General features: G+C 59.8%; 3 protein-coding genes across 7 annotated transcripts; 1 reads left to right on the forward strand and 2 right to left on the reverse strand.

The window, feature by feature from the left end:
- Positions 1-41: 41 nt before the first annotated feature.
- Positions 42-3206, forward strand: MAK16 (MAK16 homolog). 2 transcript variants are annotated; one of them, XM_084499436.1, is made up of 10 exons: positions 42-120; positions 523-572; positions 702-811; positions 900-964; positions 1084-1235; positions 1534-1588; positions 1678-1752; positions 2094-2219; positions 2309-2358; positions 2588-3206. In XM_084499436.1, the coding sequence occupies exons 1-10, from the start codon at positions 106-108 to the stop codon at positions 2685-2687; spliced, it is 798 nt and encodes a 265-aa protein (XP_084355562.1). In that variant the 5' UTR covers positions 42-105; the 3' UTR covers positions 2688-3206. The 2 variants fall into 2 exon arrangements, with proteins under 2 accessions (XP_084355562.1, XP_084355561.1); XM_084499435.1 differs by having other exon boundaries at positions 43-120; positions 2094-2213; positions 2302-2358.
- On the reverse strand, positions 3164-6816 carry TTI2 (TELO2 interacting protein 2). Of its 3 annotated transcripts, none has more exons than XM_084499434.1 (7): positions 5628-6816; positions 5178-5364; positions 4914-5006; positions 4427-4614; positions 4225-4341; positions 3576-3738; positions 3164-3301 (listed from the first exon to the last, which is right to left on the reverse strand). In XM_084499434.1, the coding sequence occupies exons 1-7, from the start codon at positions 6248-6250 to the stop codon at positions 3221-3223; spliced, it is 1452 nt and encodes a 483-aa protein (XP_084355560.1). In that variant the 5' UTR covers positions 6251-6816; the 3' UTR covers positions 3164-3220. The 3 variants fall into 3 exon arrangements, with proteins under 3 accessions (XP_084355560.1, XP_084355559.1, XP_084355558.1); XM_084499433.1 differs by having other exon boundaries at positions 4198-4341; XM_084499432.1 differs by having other exon boundaries at positions 4129-4341.
- A 121-nt stretch (positions 6817-6937) lies between these two features.
- RNF122 (ring finger protein 122) lies at positions 6938-12840 on the reverse strand. Of its 2 annotated transcripts, none has more exons than XM_084499437.1 (6): positions 12714-12840; positions 9078-9234; positions 8181-8226; positions 7803-7844; positions 7449-7531; positions 6938-7366 (listed from the first exon to the last, which is right to left on the reverse strand). In XM_084499437.1, the coding sequence occupies exons 1-6, from the start codon at positions 12736-12738 to the stop codon at positions 7252-7254; spliced, it is 468 nt and encodes a 155-aa protein (XP_084355563.1). In that variant the 5' UTR covers positions 12739-12840; the 3' UTR covers positions 6938-7251. The 2 variants fall into 2 exon arrangements, with proteins under 2 accessions (XP_084355563.1, XP_084355564.1); XM_084499438.1 differs by having other exon boundaries at positions 7449-7528; positions 12714-12838.
- Positions 12841-13280: the final 440 nt, after the last annotated feature.

The following is a 13280-nucleotide window of genomic DNA, read 5'->3' on the forward strand; positions in this document are numbered from 1 at the left end:
GCCATGACACCCCCTCGTTGCCATGGCAACCGCCCCGCCGCTCTCGCGAGACGTTGCTGGCCCCGCCCCTTCCGGTAATGGCCGTTCGGCCGCCGAGCCGGCAGCATGCACTCGGACGATGTGAGTCCGCCGCTTGCTTCGGTTCCGTCCACCGCCTCCAGGCAGCCGCGTCGCAGCCAATCAGCGCCCGCCCCGCCGTTGGGTCGGCTGCGTCCGGCCGGGGCAGCGCCCCCCCCCGCCCCATTCCAGCCACGTGGGGGCGGCTGGGGGCAAATTTTGGGGGGGGGGGGACCAGGAATAATGGGAATGGGGCTGGGGCTGGGGGGGGAAGGGGAGTTTGGGGGCAGCCAGGGGGTGGCCCTGCGTGTCCTCTCCCTGCCCCATTAGGTTGGGGGTGCTGTGTTACAGCCTGGCTGGGGGGCAGAGGGATTTGGGGGTGGGGTCGGTAATAGGGTTGGTAATGGGGTCGGGGGGGCGCAGGGTGCTGGGAGGGGGTCCCTGATTGGGGTTTTGTCCCCGCAGGTTGTCTGGGACACGCTGGGGAACAAGCAGTTCTGCTCCTACAAGATCAGGTGAGTCAATGGGATGTGGCCTCTGGGGCTGATGTGCTCCTGGGGGTGTGGGGGGGCAAATTTGGGAATTTGGGTGCCCCCAGCTGGCAGCCCGCTCCCTGCGAGCTGCGTTTCCCTCCTCATTTGCAGGACGAAGACGCAGGGCTTCTGCCGCAATGAGTACAACCTAACCGGGCTCTGCAACCGCTCCTCCTGCCCGCTGGCCAACAGCCAGTACGCCACCGTCAGGGAGGAGAAAGGTGAGCGCCCGGCTTTGTCCCCCCCCCCACATAAATGGGGGTTCGGTGCCTCTGTGGGGTCACCTTCCTCTTCTCCTCTTCCCTCCAGGCCGCTGTTACCTCTACATGAAGACAATTGAGCGGGCACCTTTTCCCAGCCGACTGTGGGAGCGGGTGAGTTGTGATCAGGCTGCTGCCTGCATCTGCTCTGACCTCCTCCCAAGCACAGAGGTGTTCCTGGGGTGTTGCTGCTCTGGATTTCAACCCTAATCCTTTTTTCCCCCCCACCCCAGGTTCTGCTGAGCAAGAACTACGAGAAAGCCCTGGAGGAGATAGACGAGAATCTCATCTACTGGCCCCGCTTCATCCGGCACAAATGCAAGCAGCGCTTCACCAAGATAACGCAGTACCTCATCCGCATCCGCAAGCTGACGCTGAAGCGACAGTAAGCGCCGCTACGAGCGAGCTGACGTGCTGGTTTGCTGCCTGCAGAGCCCTTCCCTGGCTCTAGTGCCCCTCCAGGCACTCGCTGTTTTCCTGCAGGGTGCAGGTTTTGGCAGGCTTGTAAAGAAACCCAGTTAAAAGCGATGTAATTGTGGTGTGAGGTGACTTTACAGCTGCACCTGAACTAGAACAGCCCCATTTCTGAGGATGCAGCCGCTGGTTTTTGCCCTGAGCGAGCATTTTCTCACCTGCTACAGAGGGGGCTGAAGGATTCCCTAATTGTTCTTGTTCCCTCACAGGAGGAAAATCGTTCCCTTAAGCAGAAAGATTGAAAGGCGAGAGAAAAGAAGAGAGGTAACGTGACTGTTCCCTGCGATCTCCTCTTGGTGCTTCTGTTCTCGCGTCTCTGAGCGCGCTGACACGAGGCCTCTTTGCTCTGGTAGGAGAAAGCCCTGATCGCTGCTCAGCTGGACAACGCCATCGAGAAGGAATTGCTGGAGAGGCTGAAGCAGGACACGGTAGGGATCACCCCCGTCAGAGCACAGCAGGAAAAGTGCTCCCAGTGCCCTCTGTCCTGATGCTCCTGTGGGGAGGGGGTGCGGGTTGGTACGAAGGGAAGGCAGGGGGTGACTGCTGAGTGGGTTCAGAGCAGCCTGGAAAACTTGTTCCCCAAAAGGCAGAGCCCCTGAAATGTGAATTTGTTTTTTTTGGATAGAAAATTGGCTTTTCTATGAAGCTCGTGCTTCAGAATTAGGAAGGGGGGAACCTCCAGTTGAGCCTGTCTCGATGCAGGCCTCAGACGACCCCAGCACCGCTGGCTGTTTCCCCTCAGCACCTCACAAAACGTTTTCCTTTTCAGTACGGGGACATTTACAACTTCCCCATCCACGCCTTCGACAAAGCTCTGCAGCAGCAAGACGAAGGAAGCGAGAGCGAGTCTGACGTGGAAAAGGAAGAGGAAGAAGACGAAGACAAGGAGGTAAGGGTAACGCTCCCCCCGCAGCACCACGCTCGATCTTTCCCTGCTGGTGAGGGCTGTGATGAGCTCCCAGCTTCGTTTCTTACAGGAAACAGATGAAAGAGAGTTCGTGGAAGCAGATGACAGCGACATCAGTGACTTTGAGGTAAATAAAACACCAGGCGTGAGCTGTTTGGAAGTGACCTCCACCAGCCTGGTGTCCCTGGTGATTGATCAGAGCTGGTGGAAGCGGGTTTGAGGAGCACAAGGCAGAGTCAGGCTGCTCTGCTGTACCCCTGGCTGTCTGGCTGGGATCAGGAATTAGGAAGTGGGATTGGATAATTCTGCAGAAAGTGGAGGTTTTGGTACTACACACACACCTCTTCCTTTCTCAGGACATGGATAAGTTGGAGACGAGCAGCGAAGAGGAGCAGGAAGACGAGGAAGAAACAGAGAAGAAAGCGCACTCCAAATCCAAGGGGAAAACTCCCCTGAAAGGGCCAACCAGAAGAAAACGTCCCCACCTGGAAATCGAGTATGAAAAGGAAACAGAGCCAGCCGCCAAGAGTAAAGCCTCCTGACTCCCTCCTGGACTGGTGTTTTTTACTGAATGACCACATCTGTCCTCTGGATCTGCTCCAGCTTCGCCCCTCTGAGCACCATCAGAAGTTACTTCTCCAATATTTTAGAGCAAAAACTTTCTTTTTTTTAAAGGAAAGGAGGGTTTCAGGATGTCCGGGTTTCTGTCCTGACCCCAGGCAGTTGCAATAACTTTGGACAGCTCTGCACAAAGTGCAGTTTTTAGGAAGAAGGCTCCCCAAAACCACGCGAGGCTCAGCTCAGGTTGCTCCAGGAAAGAACCTGGCCTCAGAATGCCGCTGCAGCGACCCGCAGGCAGCTCGGAGAGGCACAACCAAACCTCGTTTGGGGCAGGTATGAGGCTAACGGGGCAGAGATGGGGGAAAGACAACTTAAAAATAAATATTTTACTGTACAAAGCCGGCGAGCAGCGGATCAGCCGTGCCTCCTCACGTGTTCTCTCGCACTTTCCTGAGGCAGTCCCGCACGCAGCTCTCCTCGCAGCTGCTGTAGACGCCCTCCAGCAGGATCTGGAACAGAAAGCAGCATTTTCCAGAGCCCTGGCACACCGAGGCTAACCGCATTATCAGCCCTGCCCAGCGGTCTGTTGGAAGGGAATGATATCGAGCACCTTATCTCTGGTTGTACATAAAGTCACCCATCAGTTAGGTCAGATACTAACCCCGGGGTGGGTGGAAATCTTTGGAAATCCTGTTTTACTGAAGCAGGCTCCTGCATGTAGTGTCCTGCTGCTTCCTTTAAGGGGACAGAGAGCAGAAATGAAGCAGGAGGTCCCCAGCTCACCTTCACCTGTCCCGCAGAGCAGCGATCCAGCAGGATGAGGCACTCGGTGGCCCCCTGGAGCAGGGCAGCTTTCACCGGCTCCGGCGTCGGGCCTTGGTCAGTGTGGACATCCCACATCATCCTCAGCAGGGCCTGGAGGAGCTCGGGGAGCCTGCAGGGCATCCTGAGAAGGGAATCAAGCACGTGCAGCTTATTGGAAATGCTCTTTGTGAGCCGGGTAAAGCACAGCCCTGCTCAGCAGTACCAGCCAGTGATGTGTGAAGCTAAACTGCAGTTGGACTGGGAGGGAAATGCAGGTGGAATAACAAGAACTGCCAGCACAGGGCCCTAATTAGCAGCACAGGGCTTATTATGCAGCTCTGCTGTGCAGAGAATGTAGATTCAGCTCTTAGCCAAAGTTATTTTCACCTGACTTTTTCCTGCTCTAGAAGCACGAGGGCCCAGATTAACTTTTGGGCTAGGTTTTCCCAGGAATGCAGCAATGCTAACGATTGTTCCCTATCAGAGATTTTCCCCTCAAGGTTTTGGGGCCTTTCCCTCAAACAACACTAACTTTGGCTCTGGAAGGGATGTAACATTTAGGATAAGCTTCCTTAAGGATCTTTTACCCCCAGAGCAGCACCTGGGCCAGGCGTGCTCTATGGTGCACCTCAGCGTCTGCAGGATTCCCAGCCTGGCTTCCTCCTCGGGGCCGTCGCAGACTTCCAGGTAGCCCACGATGACGCGCTGCAGCCTCTTCAGGTGCCGCACCACCAGGACGCCCAGCCTGCCGCCACGAAGCACAAAACTGAGGGAGGGGACACACCCCAGGGCTAAAGCACATCCCTGCGGGTTTTGGGGGCCGCTCTCACCTCTGCACAAAGGCAGGCAGGCTCCTGGCGTACAGGCGCCGCAGCGCCAGGCGATGCTCGGCCTCCATGTGGGTCAGCAGCAGCTGCAGCACCTCGTCGGAGCGGCTGGGAGCTCTGGGCTGCTGCTGCTGCCGGTGCTGAGCTCGCTCCAGGACGGGCAGCAAGTCCAGCAGGCACAGCAGCACTGCCTGGGGGGGGACAGGACGCCTGGGTGATCCCCCAAAAGTCCCCTCACAGCCCCCCCAGTTCACTTGGCAGCCTGCTACTGCTTGCAGCCACTGAGGCCGGCCCTGAGGGCTGCCACCTCCTTTGAGTTGTTCCTAAAATCCTCTGAGTTACTCCTGGCTGCGAGGATCGGCTGTTAACAGCCTGAAGCTAGGCCTGGAGCGCCCGTGAGTGCTCCTCCTCGTGCCCTCAGCTCCCTGTCCCGTGTAGGATTGATTCACAGCACTGTGAGGCTGCTAAAAATTCAGTTCTGCTGCCCTACCTGGAGGAGGGGGGCCTCTCGTGAGTAGAGGTGGTTGTAGAGGGCGTGGTACACGACCTGAGCCCTGTTGTACTGGCACAGATCAGCAGCTGGCTGCAACAAGAGGGAGAGAAACATCATTCCTGTGCCTCACGCTATTGAGCACAGGGCAAAATCCCGAGGTTAATACAAGAACCAGAAAGAAAAGTTCGGAAATCCAACAGGCACCCAACCCCCTTCCTTTAAACAACACCCACAGAAGGAGGTGGCTCCCCAGCCCCTTACCACATTGAGGACGAGGTGATGCAGGCAGCGCACGCCCAGGATCTTGTTCTCCTCACGGTAATCGTCCGAGATGAGCAGCGACGGGGGGAGGACACTCTCCAGGTAGTGGCTGAGCCAGGGCCGCGTGACGTGAGGCAGCGTCCAGGAGAAGATGTGCTTCGTGGCAGGGTTACGCTTCCACGTGTCTCTAGGAGCACAAACTCAGTGAATGCTGGAACTGCAGAGCTCTCATTTCTTGTAATTTGTCCCTCTCTGTACAGGATTTCCCTTCCTCCCGCCCCATTATGGGAGTGTTTGCAAAGTTCTTGGTCCCATGTTTATCACCTAGTGCTCGTACCACGTGCACTCACAGCTGCACCAGCACAATTCCCCGATTCTCCCAGTATTTCCTCCGTGGAGACCAGCCAAACACGCCACCCTCTCCGCTGCAGCCCTCCCCTCCTTACTCACTTGGTCAGCTCCTGCTTCAGCAGCCCCATCACGGCCACAAATCTCCCCTCCTCGTCCTCCTTCTTCCCCCGCAGGAACTCCGCCACCGACCCGCAGTCTGTAGCCCGAACCAGCGACTCCAGCAGCTCCCTGGCTACCGCCCGAGACCTCGCGTTTGTCCAGGGCTGGTCCACGACGTGTGTCACAGCGAAGAGATAGATGGGCGCTGCCACACGGCGCAGGATCGGACCCACCACGGGCTCACCCGGAGTCTCTTCAGTCCTGGCAGCCTCCAGCTTGGCGAGGAGGCGCAGGAGCACGGCGCCCACCTCCACCGCTCGCTCAGCGACGGCCTCGTAGGCGCTGTCCTTGGCAGGCAGCTCCGCAGCCTCCTGCTGCTGCTCGGGAGGCGCCGCGAAGCGGCTCAGCGAGGCCACCAGCTCACCCAGCGTGCCGGGGCTCACGTCCCCGAAGAGCCGGCGGCTGCCCGCGGCCTCCAGGAGCGCCCCCAGCTCGCTGAGCGCCCCGGGACCCTCAGGGGTGAGCGGCCGGGGCTGAGGCAGCGCCCGCTCGGCCGGCGGCGGGGCTGGGGGCGGCCGCTCCCCGGGTACCTGAGGGGGCTGCAAGAAGCCGGCGAGCTCCATGACCCCCTCCCTGGCTCCCCGAGCCCTTTAAGCGCTCCCCAAATCCTTTAAGCCCTCCCCAAAACCCTTTAAGGTTCCCCTAAATCTTTTAAGGCGCCCCCGGGAGGGAGAAGCCGCGACGCTCCTCAGCGATCCCCTCACACACAACCCGCCGCCGTAAAGCGCGCCGCCGCCGCCGAGCTCGCAGCCGTCGCAAAACCACAACTGTCGTAAAGGCGGGGCGAGTGGGCGTGGCGCTGTGTGAATAAATTAGCATGGGTAATAAGGAAAAAACGGGGGTGTTTTTTGGCCCCAAAAAGGCTCAAAACGAGAAGCAGCGAGCGCAGAGCTCTGGTGGACACTGGAATGAATTAAAATAAAGTGGGAAGTTTGGGATGTCGCTGCTCGCCCTGACCTTGGGATCAGTGGCGCGGCCTTGGGGTGGGGCGCTGCAAACTTTGGTCCGATCCTTCCGGTTCATAGCGCATGATGAATGGGAGCGGCACGCGGCTGCGTGACGTGTGCGCCCTGCGTTACGACGTGGCACAGTCCCTTCTGAGCGCCGGGGGGTCGCTGATGGCGTCACTTCAGGACAGTTTTGTTCAAAATCAGGCGGTTTGGGGGACGGAAACAAATCGTGAGGTCATAAAGGTTTTCCCTCGGCCGCCCCAAAGCGCCCCGGAAACCCCCCGAGTGCACAGACCCGGCTGACAAACTGTCCTTTTAATCGTGGCGTTACACAAAACTGCGCAATCTCTCCCCAAAACGGGAGCCTCAGAGTCCGGAGGGGGCAGCTACAAAAACAACCCCACGTGGGGAGCAGCGGGGGCGCAGCCCTGCCCGTGCCGTGGGCTCTGCCTTCCGTCAGCAAGCCCAGGCGGTCCTGGCAGAGATCATCCAGGGGTGGCATTAAAAATCACCCCCAAAACCAACGCAACGCCCCCATGAGTTAAAAACCCCAGCTCCGAAATCCCAAATCCTCCGAGACGAAGCGTTCGTCCCCCCCAGGGACACGGGGCCGCTCACACCAGCTCGTCCAGCAGCGTCCCGATGCCAGCGCGGGGCTGTGCCGGCCCCGCCATGGGCTTGTTGCACATGGGGCACACGCAGCGCACCTCCAGCCACTTCACCAGGCACCTGCAGGGGTGTGGGGGGGAAATGTGAGGCTGAAAAACCCCCGTGGGGAGGAAATCCCCGCTCCCCGCTGCACTGTACTCACTTTCGGTGGAAGGCGTGCTGGCACGGCAGCACCCCCAGCTCCTCCTTCGCCTTGAAATCCTCCAGGCAGACGGCACAGGTCTGCTGCGGGAGATGAGATGGGGGTTAGGGGTGGTGTGAACGCACAGGACCCTATAAAATGCCCACGCACAGCCTGCTATGCTCCTGCTATGATGCTGTGGCCAGGGAAAGCCCTGGGTGGTGGGGTCTCTTCCCAGGAATTTCTGGCAGGGAGTTTCCCTCCCCAATTTCCAACCAGTTTCATGCGGTGCTGGCACGTCCCTGTCCTGCCTCGCGGAGCAATGGGGACCCAAAGCACCATCCCCGTGAGCCCCAGAGGGGTTTCTGCGCTCACCCCGTGCACGTTCAGCCTCCGGGCATCGCCTTTCAAAACCACCTGCGGGAGAAAAGGAGACAGGATCAGGAGCAGGAGCAGCCGGGACCGAGCTGGGCAGTGGGATTCACTGCAAACAAGCACTGAGCTGGCAAAAATCCAGGCTGGACGGGCAGCGACCGCGTGTCCAGGCCTGGATCCCATCGGGATTTTGCCAATGGGATCCAAAATGAGCCAGGAAAGGGCAGGTTGAGCTCAGGCACAGCAGCAGTGTCCCATCACGCGGCCTTTGAATATTTCAGGTCAGCTGGGGACGAGAAGCATCAGTCCCTGCTGCACCCCCACCTCCCGCTTGGCCCCAAATCGATGTCTGCGTGTAGGAAACAGCCGTGACTTTACCTCCTTGTACCCGAACCTCTCGCTCTGAGCCTGGTGCCGCAGTTTGCTGGAGAAGGGGGGAGAAAAAGGCACCGTGAGCTTTCCAGCACCTTCAAGAGCCGCCTGGGAGCAGCACAACCCCGAAATTTCAGGAGGCACCAGGGCAGCGTGGCCCTACCCGGCCTGGGGATGGGATTTAGGGCTGAGTTGTGCTGGGGCAGGACCTGGTCCCGTAGCACTGGGGAGCCGTCAGGAATCGGCAGCAGGGAGCGATAAGAGCCGGCGGCCCCGATTGTTTGCCTTAGGAAGTCGTTGGTGGCGCAGGAAGCGCTCGATTTCCAGCGCTCGCCCGCCGGCAGCTCCCAGCCCCACCGCGACCTTGGCTGAGGCGAGGGTGCCAGGGAAAACTGCCTCGGAGAGAGCCCCAGCAAGGCACAGGGGGCAGGGGACCTCACTGCCTTCGCTTCTCCTCCACGCCAAGCCCCGAAACATCCTTCTGCAGCCCCCGGAGCGGCTGAGAGATGCTGGGGCTGGCAGCAGAGAGTTGGGGCATCCCGCAGAGAAGGGCTGGAGGCCTGCAGAAAGGCCAGCTGCTGCCTCCGAGTTTAAAAATAGCCCTGGCTGAGCAGGGAGGGCAATGTAAAGACATCCTCTGCTGTGCAGCGCCGCTCCTCCCCCTGCCCGACACAATGCAGCCCTCCGAAACGTCCCCTGGAAAACAGGAGCCCCTTCCTGCGCTTCCTGCCCTGCTCCACCGCGGGGACCACGGGGGCTGCAGGAGTGCCTGGCCCCGCTCCGGGGTCAGATCCCTGTGGCAAAAGGCTCCTGGGGTGTGGGGCAGAACAATGGGGCACGGGGAAGGGCAAGGCGGGGGCACCTACGGGGCTGGGATGGCCCCGAGGGGGGTGGCCGGCTCACCTGATGAAGTAGCAGCAGAAAATGAGGCTGAGCACGAAGACGAAGATGCCGGTGCCGAAAATGACCATGTAGATGTTGAGCGGCAGGTCCTGGAACGTGATGGGGGGCATCGTGCAGGGTTTAGGGGTATAAATCAGGCCCAGACTGCAGGAGCACCCTTGGGGGAGGAAAGAGAAGTCAGCGGTTAGAATGGAAGAGGAAAAGAGCCCCTGAAGTGGCTGCAGCCACTTCTGTGCTTCCACGGTCCCAAAAACCCTTCTCCAGCAGCACAAATGCGAGGCAAAGTCCCGGTGTCTGGAAGGAAAGGAGGCCCCAGGGGAGCCAGGAGGGGATTTAGGGAGGGATGGAGCTCGGAAAGCCGGAGCAGCTGGTGCCTGTCAGTGCTTGGAGGGAGCCAGGAGCAGCCCCGGGGCTGTGCTGGGTGGCACAGAGACCGAACGGGGCAGGAGGGCACCGCACGGGGTGGTGGCAGCACGGGGAGGGCAGCAGGGTGCCCACCCAGCGAGGGAACACCAAACCCACTGCTGGCTGATGCAAAATCGGGGTCTGGCAGCGGGTGAGTGCTGCTGCTTGTCTCGAAACGGTGCTGACCCCGCAAGAGCTTTGATTTCCCAGCAGATCGGGCTCACACGGGACTTCAAAGCAGAGCGGAGGCCCCGGCTGTGCTCTGCGGAGCATCTGCCCGCGATGCGCAGCGCAGGGACAGAGGGTGCCGGGCCAGCTCATCAAAAAGCTCCTCCAGAAACACTTCTGGGTTTAATTACAGCCCGCTAAAATCCTCCGCCTGCTTCTCAGGAGAGGAGGAAAACTGCTTTCCACCGGGACAGCAGAGACAGGCAGGGCACGGCGTTAGAAAGCTCTGCACGAGCAGCGAGGTCCCTGGGGAGCTGCAGGACGCACACCGATGCCCCCAGCCCCGTGGTGCTCCCAGCTGGGCTTCTGCCGGGTGTCTGCGTCCTCGTGCACGCTGAATTTACTCAGAGTTTACACGTGGTGTGCTGGCCAAACCCTGCGTGGCTGGAGAGAGGCGTCTGGGCTGTAGGAAACGTTTTTTTTTTTTTGCTGGCCACGCCACCTCTGCCTCCTCACCCACACAGCAGGGAAAGGGAGGATTTGTTTGCTGGGTCCTGCTCTCCCTGCCTCCTGCTCTCGAGACCACCAGGTGCAGGGAAAGACAATAAGAAAGCTGTTTTTTTCTTTTTTCTTTTTTTTTTTTTTTTTTTTTTTCCATTTCCTTACTGGAAATGATTGAGAAATGCTCGGAAAATAGAATGAGAAAAAAAACAAAACAAAACAAAACAACAAAAAAAAACAAACAAGTCAATGAGGTAATGCTGGTGTGTGGTGGGGGGACACGGGCTGGCAGCAGCTGTCGATGGGACATTAAAAATCCCTTGCACGGGCACCCGAGGGGCAGCAGAAGAGGGAAAAGGCGAGGTGGAAGAGGAGAAGCCCCAAGTCCCGGCCCTGTACCGAAGAGGAGCCGGTCCAACACGTCCCCGCCAGCCGCAGCACAGCTGGCAAGGCTAATTTTAGGCTCGCCAGCTCAGCCGGGCTCATTCCTGCTAAAGAAGCTTTCCAGCCCCCACGAGCTCCAAGCAGAGCCACGGGCTGGGAGGCGAAGCTGCTGCCGGGGGAAGCCCTCGAGCAGCGGGTCCCAGGGGGGAGATGCGACCCCCTCCCCAAATCCGGGGCCTCTCCAACCCCGGCCGGCCCCTTCCAGCTCCCCCCAGCAGCAGGCTGGGCGCTGGCTCGGCTGTGGTTTTAATTAGCACAACCCCCTTCTCCTGACAAAGGCTTTCAATATTTTTAGCTCAGGAGGCACAGAAGGCAGCTGGTTTTAATACAATGAAGGCCTGAGGGGCACCAAACCCAAACCGAAACAACCCCGTCACCAGCCTCAGTCCACCCGGGGACGGTTTTGCACCTGGAGCCAGGAGCCTTGAAAGCTGCTCCAACAATTATTTAGGTGAAAAAAAGGAGAAAAGAGGACATCTGCAGAAGGGCTGCAGACACACGATGTCTTTCTCACCCTTCTTGCTACCCGAGGGCTGCTCGGGAAGGCGGTGTGCCCTGCCAGCGGAGCGTTTTCTCATGCCAACCCCAAAAACTCCCCTGTGTAAGCAGGAAAGGTGCAGCCCGACCTGTCGGGGCACTGGGGTTGCGCCACCTCCAACCCCAGCAGGTTCAGGCTGCCTGGTGGATTTCGGTGCTGAGCTGGCCCAAATAACAACGCACGCAGCATGAGGGTGACCCCGTCCTGCTCCCCCGGCCAGGATTAATTCCTCCGGGACACGCAGCCAGGAGCAGTGACGCTTCTCAAGGTCCCAGCCATCCTTCTCACTGGCCTGGAGAAAAACTACAGAGGAAAAGCAGACACCTAACTGCGTCCCCGTCCGATTCCAGCCCTGATGCTGCAACACGCCTCTGAGAGCCCCGGGGATAATTTCTGCCACCAAACGACCAAAAAATGGATGCACGGTCCAAAAAATGCCCCCCACATCCAGGTCTGTGCCCTGCAAAGTGCTGGGCTGAAGTCATGGGGCCCTGCAGCATTTGGGGTCGAACAGCACACCTTCGACCACTGTGACCCCCCAGCTCCAGGCAGCATTTTAAACCGGGACAGACACGAGCTCTGCACGGGCACTGGGTTTTTGGGTTTTTGCTGAGCTGAGCTTCTCCCTCACCCCAATTCTTCTTCAACACCAGGAATGGAAAACTCAGCAGGTCATGAAATAAAACCCATTCTTTCCCCTCCCACACAAAAGCCGTGGGCTTCGCATCACAAAATTGAATGCAGCTTCCAGGTCACGTCTGCTGTGATGTGGGAACGGGCTTCCTCCAAAAGGCTCCCCTGTGCCAGGCAGCTCGCAGCGGGGGTAGCCAAGTCCCCGCCGGACCAAATTACCTGCAAAATGCCCCAAACTACGGCTGAGCAACAGGAGGAGCCGTGATGTGAAAGAGGAGCTGCAACTCCAAGCCAGCACAGCGCCTGCCTGCTGCTCAGACCTTTGGGACGTGTCTATGAACGGCGAAAACTTCATTTCTTTACTGGGATTCGGACTTAAACCACCAGCCCCCGTTCTTGCCAGGGTCCTCAGCAGCGCTTCCCCCTGCCCCCGGGGGGGTGACACCAGGGGGGTGACCCCAAAGAGCACGGCACCCCTTGCCTGGGGGGCAAAACTTATTGGGGTGGATGTGGGGGGCTGCCTGCTCCCTGGCATTGCTACCCCCAAAACTCCCAGGAGAAGCAGCAGCCCCCTGACCCCCCAAACCCCTCCTGACCCCACAACCCCCTCCTGCCCCCTCCAAACCCCTTGTACACCCCCAAACTCCTCTTGCCCCCCCAGACCCCTCCTGGTGCCCCTAAACTCCCTCCCAGCCTCCCCAAAACCCCTCCTGACCCCCAAACCCCTCCTGCCCCCTCCAAACCCCTTGTACCCCCCCAAACTCCTCCTGCCTCCCCCTTTAACCCCCCCAAACCCCTCCTGACCCCAAAACCCCTCCTTCCCCTCCAGCCCCCTTGTACCCCCCATAAACTCCTCCTACCCTATCCCAACCCCCTCCTGGCGCCCCTAAACCCCTCCCAGCCCCCCCAGGACCCCTAAAACCCCCCCAAAAAAACCCTTTTCTCACCGTGGCACCACTGGAACGGGGGCATCCGGGAGCGGCTCCGCGGGGCCGGGCCGGCTCCGCCGTGCGCGGCTCGGGGCCATGGCCGGGAGCGGGGCCGGGCCGGGAGCCGGGGAACGGGGCCGGGCCGCAAACCCCGCCCCAAGCCGGGCCCCCAAGTCCCGGGGCCGCCCCCGAGTTAAAAGGGGGACGGGTGAAGGGCTCCGGGACCCCCCCAGTGCATGGGGAGGGGGCTGCTTGTAGCACTGGGTTGGGGCTCGCACGCAGCGTGGGTCCCCCAAGGCGTGGGGAGCCCAGCCCTATAGAACCCCCCCGGCCCTATAGAGCTCCCCCTGGTCCCATAGAGCCCCCCCGGCCCTATAGAGCCCCCCTCGGTCCCAAACAGCTTCCCCTGGGGGTGTGTGGCCCCCAAAAGGGAAAGCTCCAGGGGAGCTGGGGGGGGTCTCTGTTTTGGGGCGCAGGGTTGGGACCTGGGTAAAGGCTTTGAACTAAAAGAGCAGGGATTTGGGTTGGATATATGGAAGAAATTCTTCACTCTGAGGGCAGTGAGGTGCTCCACAGGGTGCCCCA

The sequence above is a fragment of the Aythya ferina genome, assembly GCF_964211825.1.
Source record: "Aythya ferina genome assembly, chromosome: 27".
In the NCBI taxonomy this organism is placed as follows: domain Eukaryota; kingdom Metazoa; phylum Chordata; class Aves; order Anseriformes; family Anatidae; genus Aythya; species Aythya ferina.